The sequence below is a fragment of the Lampetra fluviatilis genome, chromosome 71, assembly GCF_964198595.1.
Source record: "Lampetra fluviatilis chromosome 71, kcLamFluv1.1, whole genome shotgun sequence".
Classification (NCBI taxonomy): Eukaryota; Metazoa; Chordata; class Hyperoartia; order Petromyzontiformes; family Petromyzontidae; genus Lampetra; species Lampetra fluviatilis.
Genome location: NC_136345.1, coordinates 4,495,266 through 4,509,774, shown reverse-complemented (window position 1 = coordinate 4,509,774; position 14,509 = coordinate 4,495,266). Strand labels below are relative to the sequence as shown.

The 14,509-nt window shown below is 52.3% G+C and overlaps 1 protein-coding gene and 1 long non-coding RNA gene across 4 annotated transcripts in view; one reads left to right on the top strand and one right to left on the bottom strand.

Annotated features, from left to right (window-relative positions):
* Positions 1-13,907, bottom strand: part of NSRP1 (nuclear speckle splicing regulatory protein 1) — a 16,739-nt gene extending 2,832 nt beyond the window's left edge. The window contains exons 1-4 of one of the 3 annotated variants that reach the window (XM_078883546.1): positions 13,777-13,907; positions 9,662-9,764; positions 6,682-6,738; positions 1,961-2,107 (exon numbers count right to left, since the gene is read on the bottom strand). In XM_078883546.1, coding sequence (XP_078739672.1) covers positions 1,961-2,107; positions 6,682-6,738; positions 9,662-9,764; positions 13,777-13,907 — 438 coding nt within the window. Of the gene's footprint in view, positions 1-1,960; positions 2,108-6,681; positions 6,739-9,661; positions 9,765-11,125; positions 11,475-13,776 lie in introns of those variants that run through there. The other 2 variants (XM_078883548.1, XM_078883547.1) reach the window with 2 other exon arrangements.
* LOC144953040 (uncharacterized) lies at positions 11,597-13,956 on the top strand. The gene is made up of 3 exons (XR_013640745.1): positions 11,597-11,730; positions 12,746-12,821; positions 13,816-13,956. It is a non-coding gene; the product is annotated as an uncharacterized LOC144953040 (long non-coding RNA).
* Positions 13,957-14,509: the final 553 nt, after the last annotated feature.

Sequence of the window (14,509 nt, the reverse complement as noted above, 5' to 3'; positions counted from 1 at the left end):
CACACAGAGAGAGACACACAGAGAGAGACACACAGAGAGAGACACACACACAGAGACACACACAGAGAGACGGAGACACACAAATAGAGACACGGAGAGAGTGACATCATTACACGCACGCAGAGACACGGAGAACGCACAATATCCAGCCCATCGCACCCTCCTGTATTCCACAGCGACCCAAGCGGTACTGGTCCAGGCGGTACCAATCCCAGATACCGCCAGAGGAGCTGTAGCAGCTCCACAAAGACACCAGACCCATTACACCAGAGATCCAAGCGGTACCGGTCTGGCTCCCGACACAGGAGCGGCAGCCTCTCCTCCACAAACAAACTAGATCCATTACACCAGAGATCCAGGCGGTACCGGTCTGGCTCCCGACACAGAAGCGGCAGCCTCTCCTCCACAAAGACACCAGATCCATTACACCAGATCCATTACACCAGAGATCCAGGCGGTACCCGTCTGGCTCCCAACAGAGGAGCGGCAGCCTCTCCTCCACAAAGACACCAGATCCATTACACCAGATCCATTACACCAGAGATCCAGGCGGTACCCGTCTGGCTCCCAACAGAGGAGCGGCAGCCTCTCCTCCACAAAGACACCAGATCCATTACACCAGATCCATTACACCAGAGATCCAGGCGGTACCCGTCTGGCTCCCAACAGAGGAGCGGCAGCCTCTCCTCCACAAAGACACCAGATCCATTACACCAGATCCATTACACCAGAGATCCAGGCGGTACCCGTCTGGCTCCCAACAGAGGAGCGGCAGCCTCTCCTCCACAAAGACACCAGATCCATTACACCAGAGATCCAGGCGGTACCCGTCTGGCTCCCGACACAGAAGCGGCAGCCTGTCCTCCACAAAGACACCAGATCCATTACACCAGATCCATTACACCAGAGATCCAGGCGGTACCCGTCTGGCTCCCAACACAGAAGCGGCAGCCTCTCCTCCACAAAGACACCAGATCCATTACACCAGATCCATTACACCAGAGATCCAGGCGGTACCCGTCTGGCTCCCAACAGAGGAGCGGCAGCCTCTCCTCCACAAAGACACCAGATCCATTACACCAGAGGTCCAGGCGGCAGAGCTCGCAAACGGGTTTTGATTCCTTACCCGTACCCGGCCACACCAGGATCGCAAACGGGTACCCGTACCCGGCCGTACCCTACCCGTACCCGGCCGGGTATCGGGTAGGGTACGGGTATCGGGTACCTGATTGCGACCTCTGGGATGAAGCCATGTTGCAGGCGCGGGTGGGTTGATTCTAGGAACGCTGCTTGCGTTGTAGCCGAAACGTCGTGAGAATCATTTTATTTTATTATGTTTTGTTTGTATTATTTTATTACTTCCCTTCTACGTGACTTTACCGAAAGAACCAAGAAGAAGAGACAAGACGTTGGGAAATGAGTGACAAACGGTTACTCCCCGGTGACTCACGGCCTACCCGTACCCGGCCGCACCAGGGTCGCAAACGGGTACCTGTACCCGGCCGGGTACGGGTAGCCGGGTATCGGGTAGGGTACGGGTATCGGGTACCCGATTGCGACCTCTGCCAGGCGGTACCAGTCTAGCTCCAGACACAGGAGCTGCAGCCTCTCCTCCACAAACACAAACCAGATCCATTACACCAGAGGTCCAGGCGGTACCGGTCTGGCTCCGGACACAGGAGCGGCAGCCTCTCCTCCACAAACACAAACCAGATCCATTACACCAGAGGTCCAGGCGGTACCGGTCTGGCTCCGGACACAGGAGCGGCAGCCTCTCCTCCACAAACACAAACCAGATCCATTACACCAGAGATCCAGGCGGTACCGGTCTGGCTCCGGACACAGGAGCGGCAGCCTCTCCTCCATAAACACAAACCAGATCCATTACACCAGAGGTCCAGGCGGTACCGGTCTGGCTCCGGACACAGGAGCGGCAGCCTCTCCTCCGGAGCCCCCTCACCTCTCGCGGTGCCCCGGCACCCCCGGCTAGCGCCCCGCCCCGGCCGCGCGTCTCCTCGTCCCTCGTGCGCTTCATGTCGTCGTAGACCTCGTCGTACTCGTACACCGACGCGTCTTGCTCCAGCACGCGCTGCATCTGCAACGTCGTCTGTGAGCGCACGCACGCACGCAAGAATGTACAAAGGGATAAAGGCAAAGATCCCCCGTGTAGCCTGCGACTGTAGGGGCAAGTGCGTTAGCGAGCAGCAGCGTCTATGAAGGCCGGCACGGCACACGAGGGGGTGTGGTGTGGCCAGAACCACGCCCGGCCGCCTTTGTCTCTCCCCCAGTGCTAGCGGTGTTGGTGGCGAGTGTTGGTGGCGAGTGTTGGTGGCGAGTGTTGGTGGCGAGTGTTGGTGGCGAGTGTTGGTGGCGAGTGTTGGTGGCGAGTGTTGGTGGCGAGTGTTGGTGGCGAGTGTTGGTGGCGAGTGTTGGTGGCGAGTGTTGGTGGCGAGTGTTGGTGGCGAGTGTTGGTGGCGAGTGTTGGTGGCGAGTGTTGGTGGCGAGTGTTGGTGGCGAGTGTTGGTGGCGAGTGTTGGTGGCGAGTGTTGGTGGCGAGTGTTGGTGGCGAGTGTTGGTGGCGAGTGTTGGTGGCGAGTGTTGGTGGCGAGTGTTGGTGGCGAGTGTTGGTGGCGAGTGTTGGTGGCGAGTGTTGGTGGCGAGCGTTGGTGGCGAGCGTTGGTGGCGAGTCTTGGTGGCGAGTGTGGGTGGTGAGTGTTGGTGGCGAGTGTTGGTGGCGAGCGTTGGTGGCGAGCGTTGGTGGCGAGCGTTGGTGGCGAGTCTTGGTGGCGAGTGTTGGTGGCGAGTGTTGGTGGCGAGTGTTGGTGGCGAGCGTTGGTGGCGAGCGTTGGTGGCGAGCGTTGGTGGCGAGCGTTGGTGGCGAGTCTTGGTGGCGAGTGTGGGTGGTGAGTGTTGGTGGTGAGTGTGGGTGGTGAGTGTCGGTGGTGAGTGTCGGTGGTGAGTGTCGGTGGTGAGTGTCGGTGGTGAGTGTTGGTGGTGAGTGTTGGTGGTGAGTGTGAGTGGCGAGTGTCGGTGGTGAGTGTCGGTGGTGAGTGTCGGTGGTGAGTGTTGGTGGTGAGTGTCGGTGGTGAGTGTCGGTGGTGAGTGTCGGTGGTGAGTGTTGGTGGTGAGTGTTGGTGAGTGTTGGTGGTGAGTGTGAGTGGTGAGTGTTGGTGGCGAGTGTTGGTGGCGAGTGTGGGTGGCGAGTGTTGGTGGCGAGTGTGGGTGGTGAGTGTTGGTGGTGAGTGTTGGTGGTGAGTGTTGGTGAGTGTTGGTGGTGAGTGTTGGTGGTGAGTGTTGGTGAGTGTGAGTGGTGAGTGTTGGTGGCGAGTGTCGGTGGCGAGTGTCGGTGGTGAGTGTCGGTGGTGAGTGTCGGTGGTGAGTGTCGGTGGTGAGTGTTGGTGAGTGTTGGTGGTGAGTGTCGGTGGTGAGTGTCGGTGGTGAGTGTCGGTGGTGAGTGTCGGTGGTGAGTGTCGGTGGTGAGTGTTGGTGAGTGTTGGTGGCGAGTGTCGGTGGCGAGTGTCGGTGAGTGTCGGTGGCGAGTGTCGGTGGCGAGTGTCGGTGGCGAGTGTCGGTGGTGAGTGTCGGTGGTGAGTGTTGGTGGTGAGTGTCGGTGGTGAGTGTCGGTGGTGAGTGTCGGTGGTGAGTGTCGGTGGTGAGTGTGAGTGGTGAGTGTTGGTGGTGAGTGTCGGTGGTGAGTGTCGGTGGTGAGTGTCGGTGGTGAGTGTTGGTGGTGAGTGTCGGTGGCGAGTGTCGGTGGTGAGTGTTGGTGGTGAGTGTCGGTGGTGAGTGTCGGTGGTGAGTGTTGGTGGTGAGTGTCGGTGGTGAGTGTCGGTGGCGAGTGTCGGTGGCGAGTGTCGGTGGCGAGTGTTGGTGGCGAGTGTTGGTGGTGAGTGTGAGTGGTGAGTGTTGGTGGTGAGTGTCGGTGGTGAGTGTCGGTGGTGAGTGTCGGTGGTGAGTGTCGGTGGTGAGTGTCGGTGGTGAGTGTTGGTGGTGAGTGTTGGTGGTGAGTGTTGGTGGTGAGTGGTGGTGGTGAGTGTTGGTGGTGAGTGGTGGTGGTGAGTGTCGGTGGTGAGTGTTGGTGGTGAGTGGTGAGTGTGACTGGTGAGTGTGAGTGGTGAGTGCGAGTGGTGAGTGTTGGTGGTGAGTGTGAGTGGTGAGTGCGAGTGTGAGTGGTGAGTGCAAGTGGTGAGTGCGAGTGGTGAGTGTTGGTGGTGAGTGTGAGTGGTGAGCGTGACTGGTGAGCGTGACTGGTGAGTGTGACTGGTGAGTGTGACTGGTGAGTGGTGAGTGCGAGTGGTGAGTGCGAGTGGTGAGTGCGAGTGGTGAGTGCGAGTGGTGAGTGTTGGTGGCGAGTATGAGTGGTGAGTGCAAGTGGTGAGTGTGAGTGGTGAGTGCGAGTGGTGAGTGCGAGTGGCGAGTGTTGGTGGCGAGTGTTGGTGGCGAGTGTTGGTGGCGAGTGTGAGTGGTGAGTGTGACTGGTGAGTGTGACTGGTGAGTGGTGAGTGTGAGTGGCGAGTGTGAGTGGCGAGTGTGAGTGGTGAGTGTGAGTGGTGAGTGTGAGTGGTGAGTGTGAGTGGTGAGTGTGAGTGGTGAGTGTGAGTGGTGAGTGTGAGTGGTGAGTGTGAGTGGTGAGTGTGAGTGGTGAGTGTGAGTGGTGAGTGTGAGTGGTGAGTGTGAGTGGTGAGTGTGAGTGGTGAGTGGTGAGTGTGAGTGGTGAGTGTGGGTGGTGAGTGTGGGTGGTGAGTGTGAGTGGTGAGTGTGAGTGGTGAGTGTGAGTGGCGAGTGTGAGTGGCGAGTGTGAGTGGCGAGTGTTGGTGGCGAGTGTTGGTGGCGAGTGTGAGTGGTGAGTGTGAGTGGTGAGTGTGAGTGGAGAGTGTGAGTGGTGAGTGTGAGTGGTGAGTGTGAGTGGTGAGTGTGAGTGGCGAGTGTGAGTGGCGAGTGTGAGTGGCGAGTGTGAGTGGCGAGTGTGAGTGGCGAGTGTGAGTGGCGAGTGTGAGTGGCGAGTGTGAGTGGCGAGTGTGAGTGGCGAGTGTGAGTGGCGAGTGTGAGTGGCGAGTGTGAGTGGCGAGTGTGAGTGGTGAGTGTGAGTGGTGAGTGTGAGTGTGAGTGGTGAGTGTGAGTGGTGAGTGTGAGTGGTGAGTGTGAGTGGTGAGTGTGAGTGGTGAGTGTGAGTGGTGAGTGTGAGTGGTGAGTGTGAGTGGTGAGTGTGAGTGGTGAGTGGTGAGTGTGAGTGGTGAGTGTGAGTGGTGAGTGTGAGTGGTGAGTGGTGAGTGTGAGTGGTGAGTGTGGGTGGTGAGTGTGGGTGGTGAGTGTGAGTGGTGAGTGTGAGTGGTGAGTGTGAGTGGCGAGTGTGAGTGGCGAGTGTGAGTGGCGAGTGTGAGTGGCGAGTGTTGGTGGCGAGTGTGAGTGGTGAGTGTGAGTGGTGAGTGTGAGTGGAGAGTGTGAGTGGTGAGTGTGAGTGGTGAGTGTGAGTGGTGAGTGTGAGTGGCGAGTGTGAGTGGCGAGTGTGAGTGGCGAGTGTGAGTGGCGAGTGTGAGTGGCGAGTGTGAGTGGCGAGTGTGAGTGGCGAGTGTGAGTGGCGAGTGTGAGTGGCGAGTGTGAGTGGCGAGTGTGAGTGGCGAGTGTGAGTGGCGAGTGTGAGTGGCGAGTGTGAGTGGCGAGTGTGAGTGGCGAGTGTGAGTGGCGAGTGTGAGTGGCGAGTGTGAGTGGCGAGTGTGAGTGGCGAGTGTGAGTGGCGAGTGCGAGTGGCGAGTGGTGAGTGTGAGTGGTGAGTGTGAGTGGTGAGTGTGAGTGGTGAGTGTGAGTGGTGAGTGTGAGTGGTGAGTGTGAGTGGTGAGTGTGAGTGGCGAGTGTGAGTGGCGAGTGTGAGTGGTGAGTGGTGAGTGTGAGTGGTGAGTGTGAGTGGTGAGTGTGAGTGGTGAGTGTGAGTGGTGAGTGCGAGTGGTGAGTGGTGAGTGTGAGTGGTGAGTGTGAGTGGTGAGTGTGAGTGGTGAGTGTGAGTGGTGAGTGTGAGTGGTGAGTGTGAGTGGCGAGTGTGAGTGGCGAGTGTGAGTGGCGAGTGGCGAGTGGCGAGTGGCGAGTGTGAGTGGTGAGTGTGAGTGGTGAGTGTGAGTGGCGAGTGTGAGTGGTGAGTGGGAGTGGCGAGTGTGAGTGGTGAGTGTGAGTGGTGAGTGGTGAGTGTGAGTGGTGAGTGTGAGTGGTGAGTGTGAGTGGTGAGTGTGAGTGGTGAGTGGTGAGTGCGAGTGGTGAGTGTGAGTGGCGAGTGTGAGTGGTGAGTGTGAGTGGTGAGTGTGAGTGGTGAGTGTGAGTGGTGAGTGTGAGTGGTGAGTGTGAGTGTGAGTGGTGAGTGTGAGTGGTGAGTGTGAGTGGTGAGTGTGAGTGGTGAGTGTGAGTGGTGAGTGCGAGTGTGAGTGGTGAGTGTGAGTGGTGAGTGTGGGTGGTGAGTGTTGGTGGTGAGTGCGAGTGGTGAGTGCGAGTGGTGAGTGCGAGTGGTGAGTGTGAGTGGTGAGTGTGAGTGGCGAGTGGTGAGTGTGAGTGGTGAGTGTGAGTGGTGAGTGTGAGTGGTGAGTGCGAGTGGTGAGTGCGAGTGGTGAGTGCGAGTGGTGAGTGCGAGTGGTGAGTGTGAGTGGTGAGTGTGAGTGGTGAGTGTGAGTGGTGAGTGTGAGTGGTGAGTGGTGTCACCTGTTTCATGTTCTTCTTTTTATCCGCCTCCCTCTGTAACTCATTCCCCACCGTGTCCTGACACACGAACAAACACACACTCACCATCACACACACACACTCACCATCACACACACACACACGACCAACACACACACACACTCACCATCACACACACACTCACCATCACACACACACACTCACCATCACACACACACACTCACCATCACTCACACACACACACACGACCAACACACACACACACACTCACCATCACACACACACACTCACCATCACACACACACACACTCACCATCACACACACACACTCACCATCACACACACACACACTCACCATCACACACACACACACACACACGACCAACACACACACACACACACCATCACACACACACACACTCACCATCACACACACACACACTCACCATCACACACACACTCACCATCACACACACACACTCACCATCACACACACACACTCACCATCACACACACACACACTCACCATCACACACACACACACGACCAACACACACACACTCACCATCACACACACACTCACCATCACACACACACACACTCACCATCACACACACACACACTCACCATCACACACACACACACTCACCATCACACACACACACTCACCATCACACACACACTCACCATCACACACACACACACTCACCATCACACACACACTCACCATCACACACACACACACTCACCATCACACACACACACACGACCAACACACACACACACTCACCATCACACACACACTCACCATCACACACACACACACGACCAACACACACACACACTCACCATCACACACACACACACACCATCACACACCCACTCACCATCACACACACACACACACGACCAACACACACACACACACCATCACACACCCACTCACCATCACACACACACACACGACCAACACACACACACACTCACCATCACACACACACCATCACACACCCACTCACCATCACACACACACACATGACCAACACACACACACTCACCATCACACACACACACACGACCAACACACACACACTCACCATCACACACACACTCACCATCACACACACACACACATGACCAACACACACACACACACACTCACCATCACACACACACTCACCATCACACACACACACATGACCAACACACACACACACTCACCATCACACACACACACACCATCACACACACACACACATGACCAACACACACACACTCACCATCACACACACACTCACCATCACACACACACACACGACCAACACACACACACACTCACCATCACACACACACACACTCACCATCACACACACACACACTCACCATCACACACACACACTCACCATCACACACACACACACGACCAACACACACACACACTCACCATCACACACACACTCACCATCACACACACACTCACCATCACACACCCACTCACCATCACACACACACACACGACCAACACACACACACACACGACCAACACACACACACACACCATCACACACACACACACGACCAACACACACACACACTCACCATCACACACACACCATCACACACACACACTCACCATCACACACACACACACGACCAACACACACACACACTCACCATCACACACACACACTCACCATCACACACACACTCACCATCACACACACACACTCACCATCACACACACACACACGACCAACACACACACACACTCACCATCACACACACACTCACCATCACACACACACTCACCATCACACACCCACTCACCATCACACACCCACTCACCATCACACACACACACACGACCAACACACACACACGCTCACCATCACACACACACACACGACCAACACACACACACACGACCAACACACACACACACACTCACCATCACACACACACACTCACCATCACACACACACACACGACCAACACACACACACACTCACCATCACACACACACCATCACACACACACACTCACCATCACACACACACACGACCAACACACACACACACACTCACCATCACACACACACACTCACCATCACACACACACACTCACCATCACACACACACACACGACCAACACACACACACACTCACCATCACACACACACCATCACACACACACACTCACCATCACACACACGACCAACACACACACACACTCACCATCACACACACACCATCACACACCCACTCACCATCACACACACACACACGACCAACACACACACACACACACCATCACACACACACACACACTACCAACACACTCACTCACCATCACACACACACACATGACCAACACACACACACTCACCATCACACACACACACACGACCAACACACACACACTCACCATCACACACACACTCACCATCACATACACACACACACATGACCAACACACACACACGACCACACACACTACCAACACACTCACTCACCATCACACACACCATCAGGCACACACACACTCACCATCACGCACACACACACACGACCAACACACACACTACCAACACACTCACCTCAATCACACACACTCACACACGACCAACACACACACTACCAACACACTCACCTCAATCACACACACTCACACACGACCAACACACACACTACCAACACACTCACCTCAATCACACACACTCACACGACCAACACACACACTACCAACACACTCACCTCAATCACACACACTCCACCATCACACACCACCATCACACACACACTGCGCTACACACCACTAGACTACACTATACACTACACTACACCGCTATACACTACTATAGACTACACTACACACTACTATAAACTACACCATACACCAAACACTACTATAAACTACACTATACACCACACACTACTATAAACTACTATAAACTACACACTACTATACACTATACACGACACTCTACACTCCATCAGCTCACCTCGTCAGAGTCATCGTCGAACACGGACGGCCTGGGGAGCGTGCCACGTGGTGGTAGCGCTGCTGCTGCTGCCTTCTTCTTGTTGGAGAGGATAAGGCCGTACCTAGACGGGCCGACAGCGTCCATGAGCGAAGCCTCTCTCCATCTCTCTCACCCACCTCTCTCCATCTCTCTCACCCACATCTCTCTCCCACCTCTCCATCCCCCTCGCTCTCACCCCTCTCTCACCCTTCTCTCCATCTCTCTCTCACCCACCTCTCTCCATCTCTCTCTCACCCACCTCTCTCCGTCTCTCTCTCACCCACCTCTCTCCATCTCTCTCTCACCCACCTCTCTCCGTCTCTCTCTCACCCACCTCTCTCCGTCTCTCTCTCACCCACCTCTCTCCATCTCTCTCTCACCCACCTCTCTCCATCTCTCTCTCACCCACCTCTCTCCGTCTCTCTCTCACCCACCTCTCTCCGTCTCTCTCTCACCCACCTCTCTCCGTCTCTCTCTCTCTCACCCACCTCTCTCCGTCTCTCTCTCTCACCCACCTCTCTCCGTCTCTCTCTCACCCACCTCTCTCCGTCTCTCTCTCACCCACCTCTCTCCGTCTCTCTCTCACCCACCTCTCTCCGTCTCTCTCTCACCCACCTCTCTCCGTCTCTCTCTCACCCACCTCTCTCCGTCTCTCTCTCACCCACCTCTCTCCGTCTCTCTCTCACCCACCTCTCTCCGTCTCTCTCTCACCCACCTCTCTCCATCTCTCTCTCACCCTCTCTCCATCTCTCTCTCACCCACCTCTCTCCATCTCTCTCTCACCCACCTCTCTCCGTCTCTCTCTCACCCACCTCGCTCCATCTCTCACCCACCTCTCTCCGTCTCTCTCTCACCCACCTCTCTCCGTCTCTCTCTCACCCACCTCTCTCCGTCTCTCTCTCACCCACCTCTCTCCGTCTCTCTCTCACCCACCTCTCTCCGTCTCTCTCTCACCCACCTCTCTCCATCTCTCTCTCACCCACCTCTCTCTCCCATCTCTCTCTCACCCACCTCTCCATCTCCCTCGCTCTCACCCCTCTCTCTCCATGTCCCTCTCTCTCCATCTCTCCACCTCTCTCTCCTCTCTCACCCACCTCTCTCCCCTCTCTCGTTCTCACCCCTCTCTCTCCATCTCCCCGCTGTCTCTCTCTCCCTTCCCTCTTTCTCTCTCCCCTCTCCCTCTCGCGCGTAGCAGCAGCCGCAGCGTAGCGCGCTAACCACTGCGCCACCGCTCCCCAAACCTCAACACGCACAAACTCGACCACGTTCAACACAAACATCGCAGCGAGAAGAATGGGGTGGTTTTTAACCAAAAAAACCACGCACAAATCGAGACCGATCCCTCGGGAGACATTCCCCGATCGAAGTGATCGAAACGGCGAAACGATCGATCGATTAAATTATCGACGAAAATTTTCTCGACTGAATTATCGGAAACGTTACCCCTTGTTGAACGCCGCCATCTTCGATTTGGAATCGATTGCCGCGGAGTCGTCGCTTTTGATGAATCGATGGCAGGCGATTCAGGCCTCAGTGGGTGATGGGGTGGGGGCGGTGTTTATGTGGTTCGATTTGTGGAGGAATCGATTGCTCGCCGTGTTAAATCAATGGGAATCGACGCGCGGTAGAGTTGTGTGCGGCGTCGATTCGATTCACACGGTGTGTGCGTCGCTTTCATTTCGTCCGTGGGAAACAATTTATGAAAACGGGTAGATTCGGGTGTGGTGAGGGTTTAATTATTCAATAATAATAATTGAATAATAACAGCGTGCAATTCATGTACGTGTTATATTTGAATATAATTATTGCCAATAATTGTCAATTTAAATTAAGTTATTGATTTTTTTATATTGAAAGAAAAAAGGTTCCGGGTTGACATTTTTTTTAACTTTCACGGCCCTTAGCAACGAAGGTGACAGCCTGCGGCTAGCCTAGAAATAACCCTCCCCCACCCCACAAACGTCGCTGTAATCGTCTAAATTAACAAAAATAACGACTTTTAGCGTAGCAAGTAAGGCGACGACTCACACGGAAGGCGTCTTTGACAGGTGAGGGACGTGCCATTTGTGTATTTGTTTAATAATTCGGCGCGGTGAAGGCGCCGTCATAGCAACCGGCGATTTGCGTTAGGATCTTATGAGCGGCGTTAAACCGTTTAAAGAGTCTAAGTTTATAATTATAAATAACAGAGGAGGGGGTTTGTGATCGCGTAAGTAATCATTGACAGCCTGACGTGATTGTGCATCACGATGCAAGGGTTCGTGAACGTTTACAATGTTGCGGAAAAGAGGCTTAAAATGTAACGATTTCAATCTAGACTTAAAGATTTAGTGACTGCATGAATTCATATTCTTGAGTCTTTCGGTAAAATCACTTAAATAGGTTCAAATAAAATAAAAAAAATGACGTTTCGATCGCAACGTAATCGATCAAAACGTCGTCGGTTTTTGTTATTTTTAAATTGTTTTCTTTGAACCTATCTACGCGACTTTACCGAAAGACCCAATAATATGCCAAGATTTGTTTAAATTAACGTAAATGAACGTTTCTCTGCGTGTGTATCGATCACATTTGGTGTAAATCGATCGATCGTGATCGTGCTTAAGGAACGGGATGAGCGAATTCAATGTTAAAGCGTCGTTTGAGGGGAGCTCACAATTCTTGTGTTAAAGTCTACGTAGGCCTACCCAGCGTTTACAGTGTTAGGCACAAATAACCGGAACTATATCTAAGTATTTGTAATTAGATATATTCTAGATTTGAAGCTTTCGTGACTGCAAGGATTCATACTCTAAGTTCTTTCGGTAAAGTCACCGTGTGGGTAAAAAATGAAATTAAAATTAATAAAAATAAAACAATAAAATATTGTTTTATTTGTATTCATTCAATGATGTCTGTAATGGCCGACGTGTGATTTTTATTGTTTTATTTTTTTTAATTTCATTTTTTACCTACGTGACTTTACCGAAAGAATTAAGAGTATAATTAGATATAGTTCATTCGACCCGTGCCTTTGCAAACAATTTTATTTTTTAATTTCCACCTTTTACGTCTGTCGAGAAGCAGCCGCGTGGCCGGGAGTTGAACCCCAACCCGTCACCTCCACAGGCCATGGGGGACCTGGGCCAGCAGAATCTGGGTGAGTCCACTTACCTAGTAGTGTAGTGTGTAGTATAGTAGTGTGTAGTGTATAGCGTAGTGTGTAGTGTATAGTGTAGTGTATAGTGTAGTGTGTAGTGTAGTGTATAGTGTAGTGTATAGTGTAGTGTTGTAGTGTATCGTGTAGTGTAGTGTATAGTGTAGTGTGTAGTATAGTAGTGTAGTGTATAGTGTAGTGTGTAGTATAGTGTAGTGTGTAGTAGTGTAGTGTATAGTGTAGTGTATAGTGTAGTGTATAGTAGTGTAGTGTGTAGTATAGTGTGTAGTATAGTGTAGTGTGTAGTAGTGTAGTGTGTAGTGTGTAGTAGTGTAGTGTAGTGTGTAGTATAGTAGTGTAGTGTATAGTGTGTAGTATAGTAGTGTAGTGTATAGTGTAGTGTAGTAGTGTAGTGTATAGTGTAGTGTATAGTAGTGTAGTGTGTAGTATAGTGTAGTGTGTAGTAGTGTAGTATAGTGTGTAGTAGTGTAGTGTGTAGTGTAGTAGTGTAGTGTATAGTGTAGTGTGTAGTAGTGTAGTGTGTAGTGTAGTAGTGTGTAGTAGTGTATAGTAGTGTAGTGTATAGTGTAGTAGAGTAGTAGTGTAGTGTAGTGTGTAGTAGAGTAGTAGTGTAGTGTATAGTGTAGTGTGTAGTAGAGTAGTAGTGTAGTGTATAGTGTAGTAGTGAAGTGTATAGTAGTGTAGTGTGTGGTGTAGTGTATGGTAGTGTAGTGTATGGTAGTGTAGTGTATAGTAGTACATAGTGTAGTCTATAGTAGTATATATAGTGTAGTCTATAGTAGTATATAGTGTAGTGTGCAGTGTAGTCTGTAGTAGTGTAGTGTACAGTGTAGTAGTATAGTGTATACTGTAGTAGTATAGTGTCGTGTATAGTGTAGTGTATAGTGTAGTATATAGTGTAGTAGTGTAGTATATAGTGTAGTGTATGGTGTCGTACCTACATTGAACCATGCTGACCGCACCTCTGCCCCCCCAGGCATCACCCTGGGGGTCCTCATCTCCCTGCTGGTGACAATGGTGGCCTTGGCTGTCTACGTTTACCGCCCGCTGAGGCCGGGACGCTAACATCGTCATGGCCACCACCTCCTCAACCTCCTCTTCGTCGTTAACATCCATTCGCAGCGACGTCACGAGACCCCCTTTGCCAGCATGAAGTTGTGATGATATTGATTGGAAGCTTTCGTGACTGCAGGGATCCATACTCGTTGGTTCTTTCAGGAAAGTCATGTAGGTAGAAGATAAAATAAATCACGACGTTTCTGGCGCAACACACTACACTATACACTACACTACTACACTATACACTACACTTTACACTACACTACTATACACTACACTACTACACTATACACTTCACTGTTACACTATACACTACACTACTAAACTATACGTAGGTATAAAATAAATCACGTTTCGGGCGCAACACACTACACTATTACACTATACACTACACTATACACTTCACTACTACACTACACTTTACACTACACTATACACTACACTACTATACACTACACTACTACACTATACACTACACTATACACTACACTACTACACTATACACTTCACTATTACACTATACACCACACTACTAAACTATACGTAGGTATAAAATAAATCACGTTTCGGGCGCAACACACTACACTATACACTACACTATTATACTATAC